We start from the raw sequence: 14,304 nt of genomic DNA on the forward strand, positions 1-14,304 counted from the left end.
AATATGCCAGGGTGAGCAGTCATCTCTCAGAGCTGGGCCTGAGCTGTAGAGCTCAAAGATGGGTCTGGTTCTGACATTTGAAAAGCACTCAGTTTTTAGGGATATTTGGGCCTGTACTTAATCTCATTTCATTAAGGGAAAAAGAAAATATGGATCACAGAGATGGAATACACATCTGGATTTTAAATCCTGCCCACACAAATAGTGGGATATTCTATGTGAGGTCTTGATTGTCTCTTGTATTGTGTTGTGGAAACCATCCTGAACCAGCATCTCCCCTCCATCCCCAAAAGCTGCCTCTAGCTTTTTATACAGGAGTGCTGCAAGAGAAAAAAATCAGTGAAACAGGCAAAGGTTCAGCTCCATAAATGCTGCAGTGACAGGAAATTACACTTTTAGTTCTGGGTGCCATAAACATAGAAGCTGAAATTCAGTTTATCATCTTCCTCTGCATAAGGAACATCCTGAAAATGAATAATCACTTCACAGGATGGAATGTAATGGTAATGCATTAAAAATTCATATTGAAAAGTGCAGGTTAATATTCTGTGCAAAAACCCAACAAAACCTCCCCTTTCTGTTGTCACACTGATTAACTCCAGTGATTAGTTCCCTTATGCAAGGAAAATCATTGCATTTCAAAGTAAACAGCACTTCTTTAACATAGTTAGCAAATTATTAAGAAACATGAGGAAAAAATCCTCTACTTAGGAAAAGAACTGAAGGACAAAGCTTTGGAAGTTATATACAGAATGGTTTGAAAATTTCCTTGGCTTCCTGTTACACAAACCCTGTACAAAACTGATTAAATTCATGGAAGGTGATTTTTGTACTCATTGTTTCCCTCTGGGTTTTACAGCATATTTGCACTTGGCTGTTGTGTGAGCTGCACACCAGCCTGGTCATCTTTCCTCTGCTTGGCCTGCCTTGGAGCTGGTTAACAGAACCACTCATGAAACTCTAACCAGTACAACATTATTATTGGAACTATATTTTCTGACATTATTTTACCCTCCCCTGACTTCCATCCCCCAATTTATCCAGGGAAAGAGGAGGTAAAAGTGATTACATTATCAAAGCATCCCTTAGGGCTCAACATACAAATAAAAATCACAAAATCCAACCTGCAAATAAAGAAATTAGACCAGTTTTTCTGTGATAATTATTTCAGTTTTTCCAAGGAAAGAAGGTTAGTCTATTCACAACATAAAATAATGGATAAAAATATTCATCAGTATGGATACCAGTTCTTAATTACTATTACTCTTCTAAACAACAGGCAGCATCAGAGAACATTGCCTGACTCTTTCAGCATTCATTTTTTCCCCTTGCCCACTCTAGAAACCCAAAATCATGGAGACAGTGCTTAGCAAGTTGTGTTACTTGACTTAATGTACAGTTTCCAAATGTTATTTCTAAAAAATAGATGCATCAACCATAACACTTCAGTTGGAATTTTCAGGCCCTTGCCTGCAGAGAAGCACAACAGGCACTAACAGTGGTTAAATAACTGTTAAGAAGTGCAAATGTGAGGGTTACCAACAGACTCAGTTGCTGCTACAACTTCCAAGGGGAAGTGTAGCCATGGAAAGGGTTGGAAGTGAGACTGGTGTTCATAAACAACCCACACAGACCATGGCATCAATATGCTTGAAGATGAACTGTGTGGCCTCCAAAGTACTCATTAGAATTCTCTTTCCTTGGAGGTCTATTCCAAAATTAAATTAGAGACAGAAATTTTCTTTGTATAGAGATGCTTTAAATTAGTCCAAAAAGAAAGTTTGACTAAGTAATAGATTAACAGGAATAAGGGAATCCAGTAAATGAGTTTTGTTCTCATACTGATTTTCTGTCTTACCTTTTCTTCTTGATCACTGTCGCTGTCACACTGAAACACAAAAACAGAAAAAGCAAAGGTAAGAGAAGCTTGCTGCAGCAACAAAAAAGATAAATATTTCTGTGAACAAGATGGGTGATACATTCGCAAATGTTGGGCATCACATCTGGCACCTTTAGGAACAAGTTTAGTTACTGTATAGGAGGAAATTCCATCCACTGCTGCTGCAGAGGACACATTTCTGTGTTTGAATTTTGAAAAACCTGCCCTGCACACACCAAAAGCCATTTGCAAAGCCCTCTGCCAGTTCAGCTCAGGGGCACAGGAGCTCTTAGTGCAGGGACACGTCCAGACTCCAAAACTGGACCAGGGAAGAAGAAGAACAATCTTAGAGGGTTGGTGTGTTTTCTCTGGATGAGCAGTGCTCCTCATGCTGGCTGCAGCCCAGCAGCTGCAGGGGCTCCGTGGAGATGCTCAGGTGTGCCCAGCACACAGAGCAGCGTTTGCAAGGCTGCTGTTCTCCAGGAGCACAAGGGAAGGTCACCCTGTGCCTTTGCTTACGGCTGCTGAAGTGAAGATTCCAGAGATCACAGGGATGCCACAGCCACTGATTCCCCCAGGTTCTCTGGGATTAGCCCAGACATCACAATTTTACAAAATGCTGAGCGGTAACTCTAGAGAGTCTTGATATTTATCCAGTGCCATTGCTCAGTTCTCAAATATTGTAGGAATAGAGCAGGACTAGACACTCAGTGTTTCTGAAAGACAAGCATCAGAACCCAAACCATGTTTGCATTTGCTGGAAGTACAAAAGCTGTGTTGGAAACAGGATTCTGAGAACCCTGGAACTCACAAGTTTGATCCTTCCCACCAAATTCTGGGTACCTGCAGCTCCTTCTGTGGGTTTGTTTTCTTTCTATCTACAGCTGCAGGTTCTGTATCACTCAAGACTGAGCTATGCAGATCTCATGGCAAACATTTCCAAGGAAAACATCACCAAACAGGAGACCCAGGCTTTCCTACCCGAGGACCAGCTGACTGTCAGGTTCTTACAGCACTCAGTTAAGCTCTTTATGTACTTATATCTTTATGTATTTATATCTTTATGGGTTTATATAATCTTTGAGTATTTTTATAAGACAACCAAATAGCTTTGAAATTAGTTATATTTTGTGAATTCCAAAGGTTAACTGTACAGTGGGATGTGAACAGACAGAGCCAAATACTCCCACAAATACACTTACTTGATTTGCACAAATCAACTCATCTTCTGTCTGTTGTTTAATTATAACTTTTCTGTTTCACTGGCTTTTCCCTTGTCTTCATCAGTACAGGGGGTGAAAAGGTGCCTTCCCTACACCACTGAGCTATGTACTAACAAATTAGAGCTAAGAACTATTTCTAGGTATTTTTAAACTAATTTTAAATGAAGGAAAGATTAGATAAAATTACAATCTCCTTGCAGCTGATTTCAAATAGAAAAGGAAGTGAAATTTATTTAATACCTGAAGTGATTTATATAGCACTAGTTGCACCTATTTAATACCAGAGTATTTACTCTGATAACAAACAAATGAGAAGACACATGAAGACAGGGGGCAATTTTAGCTTTAATTTTGAAAACCTCACACAATGTTCTAATTAATGAAGAATCCACTTAACTGACAAAAGGAAAGCATTTCTGGAACAGCATGGCACTGATATAAAGTACTCCTACCTTACCCCATAAATACAACGCATTTTGACTTCATCAGGACTGCTTGTATGAGATTTTGGTATGAAGGTGAGCAAGGCCCAGCATTTACAAAAAAAAAAAGCAAACCTGCACATGGATTTTAATCTATGAAAATCAGGAGACAGAGTCAGAGAACCTCCTGAGCTGGAAGGGACCCACAAGGATCATCCAGTCCAACTCCTGGCCCTGCACAGGACATCCCCAAGAATCACAGAGCATGTCACAAGCATGAATGTCACAAAGATTTTCCATTTACTATTTCTGCTTCACAGCTATTGGAAAAATTCAGCTTTTGGGCTCTGTCACCTTCTCCCCCTGGATGGTCAGAGCCAGGAGCTCCCTCACCATGGGCTCCCCAGGATTCTTTATCACACCTCCTATGTGTTTCATACCAGGGAGCAAAGGGGCAATTGCTCCATTTGTTTGTCTCTGCCCACCCTCCAGGCAAACTCCAAGTCTTGATCAGACTGAATGCAAAAGTGAAAATAAAGGGGGAGAAAAGGATGTCTAAGCAGGCAAGGGCAGTTCCCTTTGAGCAGCAGGGTTCAGAGGGTTTCAAGGTGCCACCCACTCCTGGTGCCAGACACATGAGCAGTGTCCTGTGACCCAGCTGTGCTCAGAGCACTCTGCAGCCTCTCCTTTAGTCCAGTTTTGGTCTGATTTAAAGAATCTCTGCTGTAATTTTTACTGACTCATAAGCTTGGAGAAGCTCAGGGTTTTTGTGTTCCCTTCAGCATGGAGATACCTGGGGAGAAGAGAACTTGCCAGCACAAATCAGACATCTGAATTTGCCAACAGAACAGCTCCCCACACCCCAGTGAATCTGCAGAGCAGTGTCAGTGGGAGGCCATTTCCACCAAAGTGTTAAACTCCACGCCTCCTGCTCTCCCACAGTCCAGTTCTAATTTCAAGGTCCGCTTAATTCCACATCAAATAATTACTGCTGTACCCAGCAGCACCTTGTCTCCAGAGCTAAGCATATGGTGAAGGACCGACCCTACTGGTGCCCATGATGGAAGAGAGCGGGTGCCAAGCCCATTAAAACTGCTCCTGTCCCTCCAGCGTGCCCATGAGTGACAGCTCTGTGCCTGGGCCAGCCGGGGTGGCTGCCAACACTGCCTCTGCTGCACATGGCACTGGGAGCAAACACTGCCATCCCTGCTCTTGAATTCCCACACTGACCCCAGGACTTTGCTGGAGTGCACCATCCAATTTACAGCTCCAGCCTCCAGAGCCCTCCGTGCCAGCCTCTGGCAGAGACGAATGATGGTCAAAGCCCTCCAGTTCATAAATTATGCAAAGGCAATAAATGCACTCAGCAAACAGCTCCGTGTTTGGCCAGCCTGGCTCTGGGGCAGCTCCTGCCCTCTCTCAGAGGGGCTGGGCACCAGGGCAGAACCCACTGTCCAGCACTGCTGTCCTGGGCCAATGGCAGCGTTCTGGGGAGCAGCTGGATGGAAGGAAAAAAGAAGGGAGAGGATGAAAGGGCTCTAAGCACTGCTCTAGGGCTGTGTATCTGTGCAGCACCTGTGTGTGTCTGTCTGTGTGTGTGTGTGTGTGTGTGTGTTGACACAAAGGGAGAGGAAAGATGTTTGCTACTCAGGCTGGAAACAGAATTGGAGCAAGTGCACATTGTCCCCATGGCTGAGGGTCATCCCAGGCACTGCTCACACACAGCCCCCCGTGCTCTGATGGGCTCACTTACATTTCTGGATGCAAGATCTCCCCAGAGGTGCAGAAGCACAAGGTGTTTCCATCTCCTGCAGCCTCACTGCTACCCACGGCTGGAGAAGGCATTTTGGGAACCGAAGCTGACAACCGTGAAGTTGATTATTCAGAATTACTGGTCAATTTGAAGGCTTGAGTCTGCACTGCTCGCTCAATTCCTCAATTCCTCCAGCATTTCCCTACCTCCCAGGGCCACAGGAAGAAGTAAAATGATTTAAGTGCTTTGTGGTTCTCAGAGCGCCAGACTGTTTTGGAATTGAAGCAATGGAAATACTTTGCACTGGCCCTCTGCTTTGGGCTGTGTTTCAGTATTCCATGTCTATTACAAAAAGCTCATTTTTCGGTGCCCTCCCATGTCTTTTTCAGGAAACCATGGCTCTGTGCACAGGCTGCCTTGGAATATTCTGCAAATAACTGGGAATCCAAAATATCATTCAGAGATAGCATGACCTGATTTTTGGATAACTGCCACTAGCTTCACTGGAAGCTGAGGGTGATAATGTGACAAATCAGGACAAGGAGGCTGCAGACATTTCACACCTGAACAAACAGAGGCTTCTTGCTCTGATTCTCAGGCTCAAGGCACTTACTGTCTCCACTCTGAACACAAGTTGTGACTGATTACAACCCCCCCAGGCCAGGCTTGAGATGAGCCCCGAGCCAAATTGCCTAATTTGCCCTACACCACCCCCTGGCCAGCCCTCAGCTCATTCTGGGCAAAGAAGTGAAGCCCAGATGGGCAGAGATGCTGAGCATCCACAGCCCCCTGGACAGCCAAATTTTCACATGCACGTGGTCCCAAATGCTGTGAGAGCTTCTCAGATCACAGCCTGACAGGCTCCTCAGTGGGAAGTCTGAAAAATGGCTATTTTGTGCTTCTCAAAGTCTTGTACTGGCCAGAAGGGACTCAGTGGTTTTCTCAAAGGACCTATGGGACTACCAACAAAATTCAAAGCAAGTAAAGCTCACTCAAAATGATCTTCATTGATAAAAGTCTTACAGGACATATGAAAATACTAAGGGTGCTCCTGATTTCTATATATTTTGGGTAATAATTAGACCAGACTGTGATTTGCACAAAGTGGCCAGAGTTATCACTAAAACTGTTCCAATCTCTTAAATAACCAAAGCAACCATCCATCACATCACCTGACACACACACTCATGCCAAGTGTTCAAGCTTCCTTTTGCAGTATTTCTGCAACTCCCTGCTCCAGAAATGCTAACCAGAGTCAGTGACCCAAAAACTTGCATCTTCATATGTGCGAAGCAGTCAAAATTCAAATAATTATCCCTAAAGTCAAGCACAGATGAGGAAGAAGACGTACCAAGGCAAAAACTCTCTGTACCAACAAACGAGCAAGCTGTTCCTTCTGCCCCAGCCTGAACCTGCTGAAGCCCTGCAGTCAGCCTGGACTGCAGCACATGCATTCCCTGCAATATGGGGTCTGCACACACAGACCTGCAGTGGGAAGTGGGAAAAGAACTTTCCAATTCCCAGCTGAGGCATAATTGCTGCTGTGTTTTTTAGAAGAAAAGGGAAACTGAAGATCAGGTTAAAGACTAGCTGCACCTCCCCAGCCCTCTGCCCCAGGTGGAGAAAGTTAAAATGCACAGCAAATTTCCCACAGCACCTGTGGAATGAGCCTGATCCCAAAGCCACGTTTCAAAAATCAGACACCGTATGTGGTGACAGCTCTAATTTGAGCCCATTTTAATAACTTGAGAGAGCCTGGTCCAAATCAAGCTGAGTAAAGGTCTGAGCCACCTCGCCAGCTCATTCAGGCTGAAGCAACACCACGGATTTCTCTGTACTTTGCTGATTGAACACATTCTTGTGCAAAAAGTGGCAATCATTGAATATCTCATGTACAATGACATTGAGGAGGGCATTGTTCTCTATTCTGCTCAATGGACTTTGCTGGAACAGCTATTTCATATCTTGGAGCCATTTATCATTGCCACCAAAGGAGTCAGAGCTGCTGCAACGCCAGCTCTGAACAAAGTGATTCTACTCATCTGTCTGCTGAAAAGAAATCTGAAGAAAATGAGCGAAAACCCAGACCTCAGCCTGTTCACACTGACATTTACAATATTCTTGTCCATCTCTCCACCAATGACAAACTGGCAGCCCTGGAAAGGGCAAAGATGGTATTTTAGCTATACAATTAGACCTTTGCTTCCAAGAAAAAAGGAGGAAAAAACATCTCCTAGATGAAAGGAGACACAGACAGGGAATAAATGGGCAATTTTCTAATTGATGAAATGGAGACCGGCAGAGTCACAAAGAAACTAAGAGCAAGAATTTCACTTCTTTCCTTCCTATCTGTGACTTTGCTGCAAGTAGCATTCAGCATGGAGCTCCCTGCCAAGGAATCTTATATATATATAGCATCTCACAAATTGGTTAACATCACAGTCTGCTTAGCAATTCCTCACCATTATCCGCTGCGATTTACTGTAAGGAATGGCTCTGAAACAGAGATGGTCTGAGAAGTTTAAGGTCTGCTTTCTTAAAAGCTAAAATTATGGATTATTCACCAAAAAGTCCCATTTTACACAAATTACCTAAGTCTGGACAAAAGATTGCAATGTTGACCTTTAATCTGAATTCCATTTTATCCAAACCACTTCAGCTGAAATGTATCAGTCTTGGACATTTGAAGTTATCTTGGGCCCCTTACAAGAAAAATATTCAGAACTTAGAATGTTTTTCAGCTGCAATTCTTTTTAATTCCTCCCTCTCAGGACTTCTATGATTGTTTTATATTATAAAATGACACAACTGGTAGTCCCTTTTAGCTCTACCATCAGCGAAACAATGGTTTGATTAGAAAGAATGACATGTTGAGTATTAAAATGAGAACTCTGGATTATATTGCTGTTCAGGACAAGGATGATCCACCTTACATTTCTCTAGGACATGGATTTATCCTTGGCTCCTGGTGGGAGGCCCAAATATTCCTGGTAGACCACAGGGAAGTTGTTGTAAAGCCAAGGGGGGATTTCCCTCCAGGAAGACCCTGACAGACAAGTCCTGTTCTGAGGTTTGGTTCTGCTGTGTTGCCCCCTGGATTTGCAGGGATTTTCCCTGCAGGGGCAGGCTGGGAGCTGTGGCAGTGGGAGGCACTGGGAGGCTGCTGGGCACTGCTGGGGACGTGACACAGGAGCTGCTGGGGGCTGCCAGGGACAGAGCTGCCACCCCCTGTCCTGCCAGGCTGCCCTAGCTCCATGTCACCCCAGGGACAGGTGGAACCAGCCCTGGAAGAAACTAATTTTCTTTTGTTCCTTCGAAAGGGAGCTGGGGCTGGAGGTTACTGCACCTTCTGTGGCCCAGATCCCACAGATCCAGCAGCTTTCTCACGGTGTCCCTGCCCAGGTGTCAGTACTGTCATGGTGTCACTGCCCACACCTGCCCAATCCCCATCCAGCCCTCCCCAGAGCAGGATGATGTTCCCACCAGGGTCGGGGGACGATTAAATGTGCTTTCCAGATGGAAAACTAACAATGCCATGCATTCCTCAGCTCAGCACCCTCAGAAAGTCCCCAGCACCAGTCAGGCACCCAAATCCCACCAGACCAGCTGGCAGCAGGCACTGCCAGCCACACACACAGGAATCATGACCTCAGCAAGTCATTCTCTGTTGCAGTTGACGGGTGAAGTCTCTGCCTCAGCTCCTGAGGGCTCCATAAGGAGAAATGCCTCCATGCTCTCCCCTGGGACTCGGGATGCACATTTGCTGCCTCCTTACCTGCCTTGCTGGCTGCAGGCAACATGCAGCTGTCATGTTATTTTTAGCAGCCTCTCAACTGATGGCAATTTGCAGTGTGTAATGTCATGTTTAGCATCCTCTCAACTCACAAGTACTTTTTCAAGGTTCAAAAAAATAAATAATAGTAAATAATCATAAAAAATGTGCATTTGTACTGATGGACTAAGTCAATAGGAAAGATTTAAACTAATCAGTAGTTAATGAAGTCACTGCCTAATACTGTATTAGTGGGTGTTATCTGTATAAGAAAAGATTCTTATTTTCCAGAACTCCTGGTCTTAGCTCATGAGTTCTGTTTGGAATTTGAGTCTTCCAGGTACTTACAGGCTAATGAAATAAAAACACCTTGATTGACAAGAAGCAAAGCATGTTACGGGTTAAAATAATACAAGAATCTATTTTTTACACTGTGTTGTGATCCATAAAAATCACCCTGAGCCTTTCCTCTTTCTTCTCTGCCTGTGAAGCCAATTGCTTTGATTGCAGTGATATGAGCTTACTGAAATGACTTGCCCTTGCTTGTGAAGCAAATGGAACATGCTAATAGAACTTATCGCATTACCGGATGCAAAAGTGCCATAGCTCATTACTTTAAGATAAAAGGATATCATTGCAGACGGGAAGCAGAATTGACTTTCTGAGGCCCGACTTGATGATGATTTAATCAACTGCTCTCTTTCACTTCTCATCTCTGCGCCTGTCGGTTTCCCAGGTGCTGTTAAATGAGACACTCAGAAAGTGAGCGCGGGGAAAGAAATTGCTGTCATTACTTTTCAAGAAAGGAGGTATGCAAATTTTCGACAGAAAGATTGCGTTCATAATGGGCCTGGTAAAATACAAGGATCATGCTTGACAGGTGAGGGCAAGTCATTTGTACGTCCTTAAAGTGAAGCAACCATCCTCATTTAGAAATTGTGCTCGATAAGAGAAGCTACAAATGAAACCCAAGCGATGGCTGAGAGCAGCCAGCAAATCTTTGAAGGCTTTGCTGCTGCAGCTCTGCCTTCAGCAGGTGCCTGGCGTGCCTTCACACATGGCTCTTCCCAACTGCCAGATGGCCAAAGTTTGACCTCACTATCTCACAGAGATTCCTCTTAAATGTTTTTTCTTACTGTCAGCATTATATTCACAGTCTGGGGTCTGAGAGTCTCTTCCTTTCTTCACCGCTGCCAGAAATAGAAAATACAACGAGAAAAAAACCAACTGGCTAAGTGAGGGTTGAGTTAACTTTGAGAACAGAATCAAGAGGTTGGAGGCAACAACTTGTGTTCCTCTGCATGCATGATAGATCTTGGATGGTCTGGAGCTTACACTTCACAGAGCCAAGTAAAAAAGAATAACCCATGAAAAGGGCTGTGGCAGAAAGCAAAGAGGATGCAAAGATGCCTCTCCAGGGCCCAAAAGGAACCTGGGGCCCTGTGTGATTGCAGCAAGAAAGGAAAGAGTAAAGAGAGAGCAACTGGATGCTCTATTGATCTGATGGAGAAGGTCTGATATTCCAAAATTGGAAGTTAAAAAAGCACAATAATTGACATGATGAATTATGCACAGGCTAAAAACACTCTAAAGATCTTGGATGGCTATTGAGCTGTTTGGATCATTTTAAATGGGGAAATGAGAACTACCAAGCTTTTATTGGTGTCAATCAGGTTTTCCATCAGAGATTGATAGTCAGCCACATCAAACAGGTTCCTCAGGGACACTCTAAGCAATGGATACAGCAGTTTGTCATAAAATGTTGACATTTTGTCTCAGATAACAGCATAGGACTTAAATAGAATTAATGTCATGAATATTTAGAATTAAACAAAAAACAGCTGGGAAATACTGCCACAAAGGAAGCTGGGTACAAGAGAAAATGATTTAAATAAGAACAGTCACTATATTAATTCCAAGATAGGTGCATTTTAAGAATTTATGGTTTTTTTTCTCAAGAACACAGTTCAATGCTCCCATGCTTGTTTATGAAACAACTACCAGATATGTTATTTTCCCTTTTCCCTGTGTGTCAGGTCCTTAACCCTCCACATCCACCTAACCGGGAGTGATCCAGCAATACCCTTTGGATCTGACTCACCTCTCACCAAAAATACTGCACTGTGGGTTGAAAAGCAAGATGATGGAGGAAAGATAGCCTTGGGCTAGGACTCAGGAGATCCACCTCTGTCACTGGCTATCAGGATCACCTCAGGCAAGTCACTTACTCCCTTCTGCTGTCAGCCCTCTACTTCTCATCTCTTTGGGCTATTAAATGGTACATTCCCTAGGATTTGCTTTCTTTCACTGTATCTGTTTATAAAGTGTGCAGGAAAATAAAGCATTTTTCTTAGACAATGTTGGTCTCAGTAAATAGAAGAAATAAAAAAGAAGAAAAAAGCATTAAGACCTGGATCAGGCCCCAGACACACCATGCCTATTTTCAGTATAGATCTCATCTTCCACCAACTAAAGTGCATGACCTCTGGAAAATTATATCATTCCAACTGAAAATTATTTTTATTTTCACTTATAGCAATGAACACAGAGCAGCAGCAATCCAGCATTGACAGCAGTGCTCAGGGGCTGCTCTCTTGTGCAGGCTGCAGCAACTCTGAGCACAACATGGCTACTGAAACCCACACAAAGAGAGATTCCACTGATTTCTAGGATAAAATAGATGTAGAAATCGTATCTGAAACAAAACATAAATAATAAAAATCCATCTTTTCTCTTCTTTCCCCCACAAGACCTCTTCAGCTTTTGAGTTCTGTGTCTTCACAGTAGCCTAAATAAGTTAAACCGAATTGTATAAATAATAATGGTAATAATAATTCCCCAAACAACCCAAAACAATTGATCCTTAGGGATAAGACCTTAACAGCTGAGCTATAAACTTCTGAATATTGGATTTTAATGGATACTAAAAACCCCTTAACAAAGCCCTACAAATATAACCTGAAACAAAATGATTTGTGTTCTAAGCTGTTTGCAAACTCCCATAAATGTTCCTCATTGTCATAATGCCAGAAAAATAGCTCAGCCTGTGTACTCAGCCTTGCAAACTGGCTTCTGTGCTGTGCTTTCATTCCCTTTTCCACTCTCTGCTTTATAATTCATCACTCGCACAGTTGTTATGCATTATTATTACTATTATTATTTATTGCTGCCTTTATCATTTTTGTACAATTGATAAATTGTCTGTGCTAGACCTGAGGGAAGAGAAGGATTATTCTAAATGTAGAGCAAGTAAATATAAATTGTAAGGACAATGGCACACTTTGGCCTCTCTGGCTCAAATTTCCTTTTTGACATACATGGTTCTATAATTTGGAATCTGTGATCTCTTATTAGGAAATGAAAGCATTATTTTTTCCCCTAGAATGCAGCAACTATAAGAATTGAATTTAAAACAGGAGTTGTATTTCTCTTTTTAGAGGTAGGAATATGATTTATCAGTTGAACTCTGCCAATTTTTTGTTCAAGGAGTGAGAGGCTGAGAATAAGAATACTCATTGCTGCATGGCTGAACAGAAAAGCTGTGGCTGCCCCTGGATCCCTGGCAGTGCCCAAGGCCAGGCTGGACATTGGGGCTGGGAGCAGCCTGGGACAGTGGAAGGTGTCCCTGCCATGGCAGGGGTGGAACTGGATGGGCTTAGAGGCCTTTTCCAACCCAAACTGTTCTGGGATTCTTTGACAGCTGGGGGATGTTGTCCAGCAGAGCAGCCACCACTGCAGCCCCCCCTTTACCAAGAAGCAGTGGCAGGAGTGACACCTCGGAGTGTCCCATCAGGACAGGAAGGGGAAGCTCTCATTTCCTCCAGCTCTCTCTTCTTGAGCAGCTCCTGCACTCAGCCCAAGCCCTGTGTGCCTCCTCTGTTCTGAGCCAAAGCTGCTGCTCCCGGGCTGGTTCTGCAGTTCTGCAGTGACCCCACCCTGGGGCTCACGGTGCTCATGGCCACACACAGCACAGAGGTGGGAGGGTCATGGAATATCCCAAACTTGAAGGGACCCACCAGGGATCACCCAGTCCAGCTCCCAGCCCTGCCCAGACACCCCAACAATCCCAGCCTGGGCATCCCTGGAGCTCCTGGAGCTCTGGCAGCCTCGGGGCCGTGCCCATTCCCTGGGGAGCCTGGGCACTGCCCAGCACCCTCTGGGGGAAGAACCTTCCCTGAAATCCAACCTGAGCCTGCCCTGGCCCAGCTCCAGCTGTTCTCTGGGTCCTGTCCCTGCTCACAGCAAGTAGATTGGAGCTGATCCTCTGCTGTGCCTCAGCTTCAGGTAAGACCCAAATATCTATTTTAAGAGCCATCCTCCTGTACAAATGTCCACTGTGGAATACCAAGTCATCAGTTTACCACCAATGCTCTCCTAGCATGGATAAAAGAAAAATGTTTGGGGTTTGGTTGGGTTTTTTCCCCCCACTGCTGCATTAACCTACTCCCAGACTAAGTGGTAAAAACTCCTATATCAAGAATATTATTGCAGGCTCCATGACTGTTATCAGCAGTGGCAAATTACCTGTCACAGCTAAGGCAAGGGATTGCTTTGAATAGCTGGCTTTTAGCTCAGTGCTCAAAAAGTTATTCCTGTCCAGGAGGGTCATGGAAAATGCAGGACTTTTGCCAGCAGCAGCTGTGCTGGAGCAGGGTTGTGGCCAATGCAGCATTACTGACACTGCCCACGTGCTCCTTTTTCAGCTGCAATGAGACTTCACACTGTCAGGAATTGTCTCTTCCAAAGGTGAGCCCCACATCAGGGCCAGGGACATCCTGAATGTCAAACACAAGACTTCCCACCAAACTGTCTGTCAAGAAAGTAGGGACACACCAAAGCAGGAGGGGGTGTCAAACAACTCTCTCTGGCAATATGAGGATCCACAGGATGCCTGGAAGTAGCAGGAGCTTCATATCTTCAATCTTTGTGGTCACCGCTACCCCACAGACAAAAATGTACACTGAATTTCTGGCTGGATGATCCCAGCAAAGCACCTGCATCTTGTACAGAAAGGAATTTTAAACTACTCAGCCTGTGCTCTGCAGTTTTGAGATGGATTAGGTAGGGCAAGGAAATTCATTGCTTTCTCCAGAGATATTCTCTGTGAATACAGAGCCTTGGAATCTCACAAGGGATGTTCTGGAGAGGTAGAGACTCCCTCTGTTTTATAGACTGTAGATACCAAAAGATTAGAAGTTCCATTCTCATCTCTTTTGAAAATTTAGTAACAGGGAGGCTCTGAGATTTCACACATG

General features: G+C 44.2%; 1 protein-coding gene across 2 annotated transcripts in view; it reads right to left on the bottom strand.

Annotated features, from left to right (window-relative positions):
* Positions 1 to 14,304, bottom strand: part of AUTS2 (activator of transcription and developmental regulator AUTS2) — a 768,072-nt gene that overhangs the window by 232,512 nt on the left and 521,256 nt on the right. For both annotated transcript variants that reach the window (XM_041425047.1, XM_041425045.1), the window contains exon 5: positions 1,859 to 1,888. In XM_041425047.1, coding sequence (XP_041280981.1) covers positions 1,859 to 1,888 — 30 coding nt within the window. The remainder of the gene's footprint in view (positions 1 to 1,858; positions 1,889 to 14,304) is intronic.

Source organism: Onychostruthus taczanowskii, unplaced genomic scaffold (assembly GCF_017590055.1).
Source record: "Onychostruthus taczanowskii isolate IOZ18803 unplaced genomic scaffold, ASM1759005v1 scaffold86, whole genome shotgun sequence".
Taxonomy (NCBI): domain Eukaryota; kingdom Metazoa; phylum Chordata; class Aves; order Passeriformes; family Passeridae; genus Onychostruthus; species Onychostruthus taczanowskii.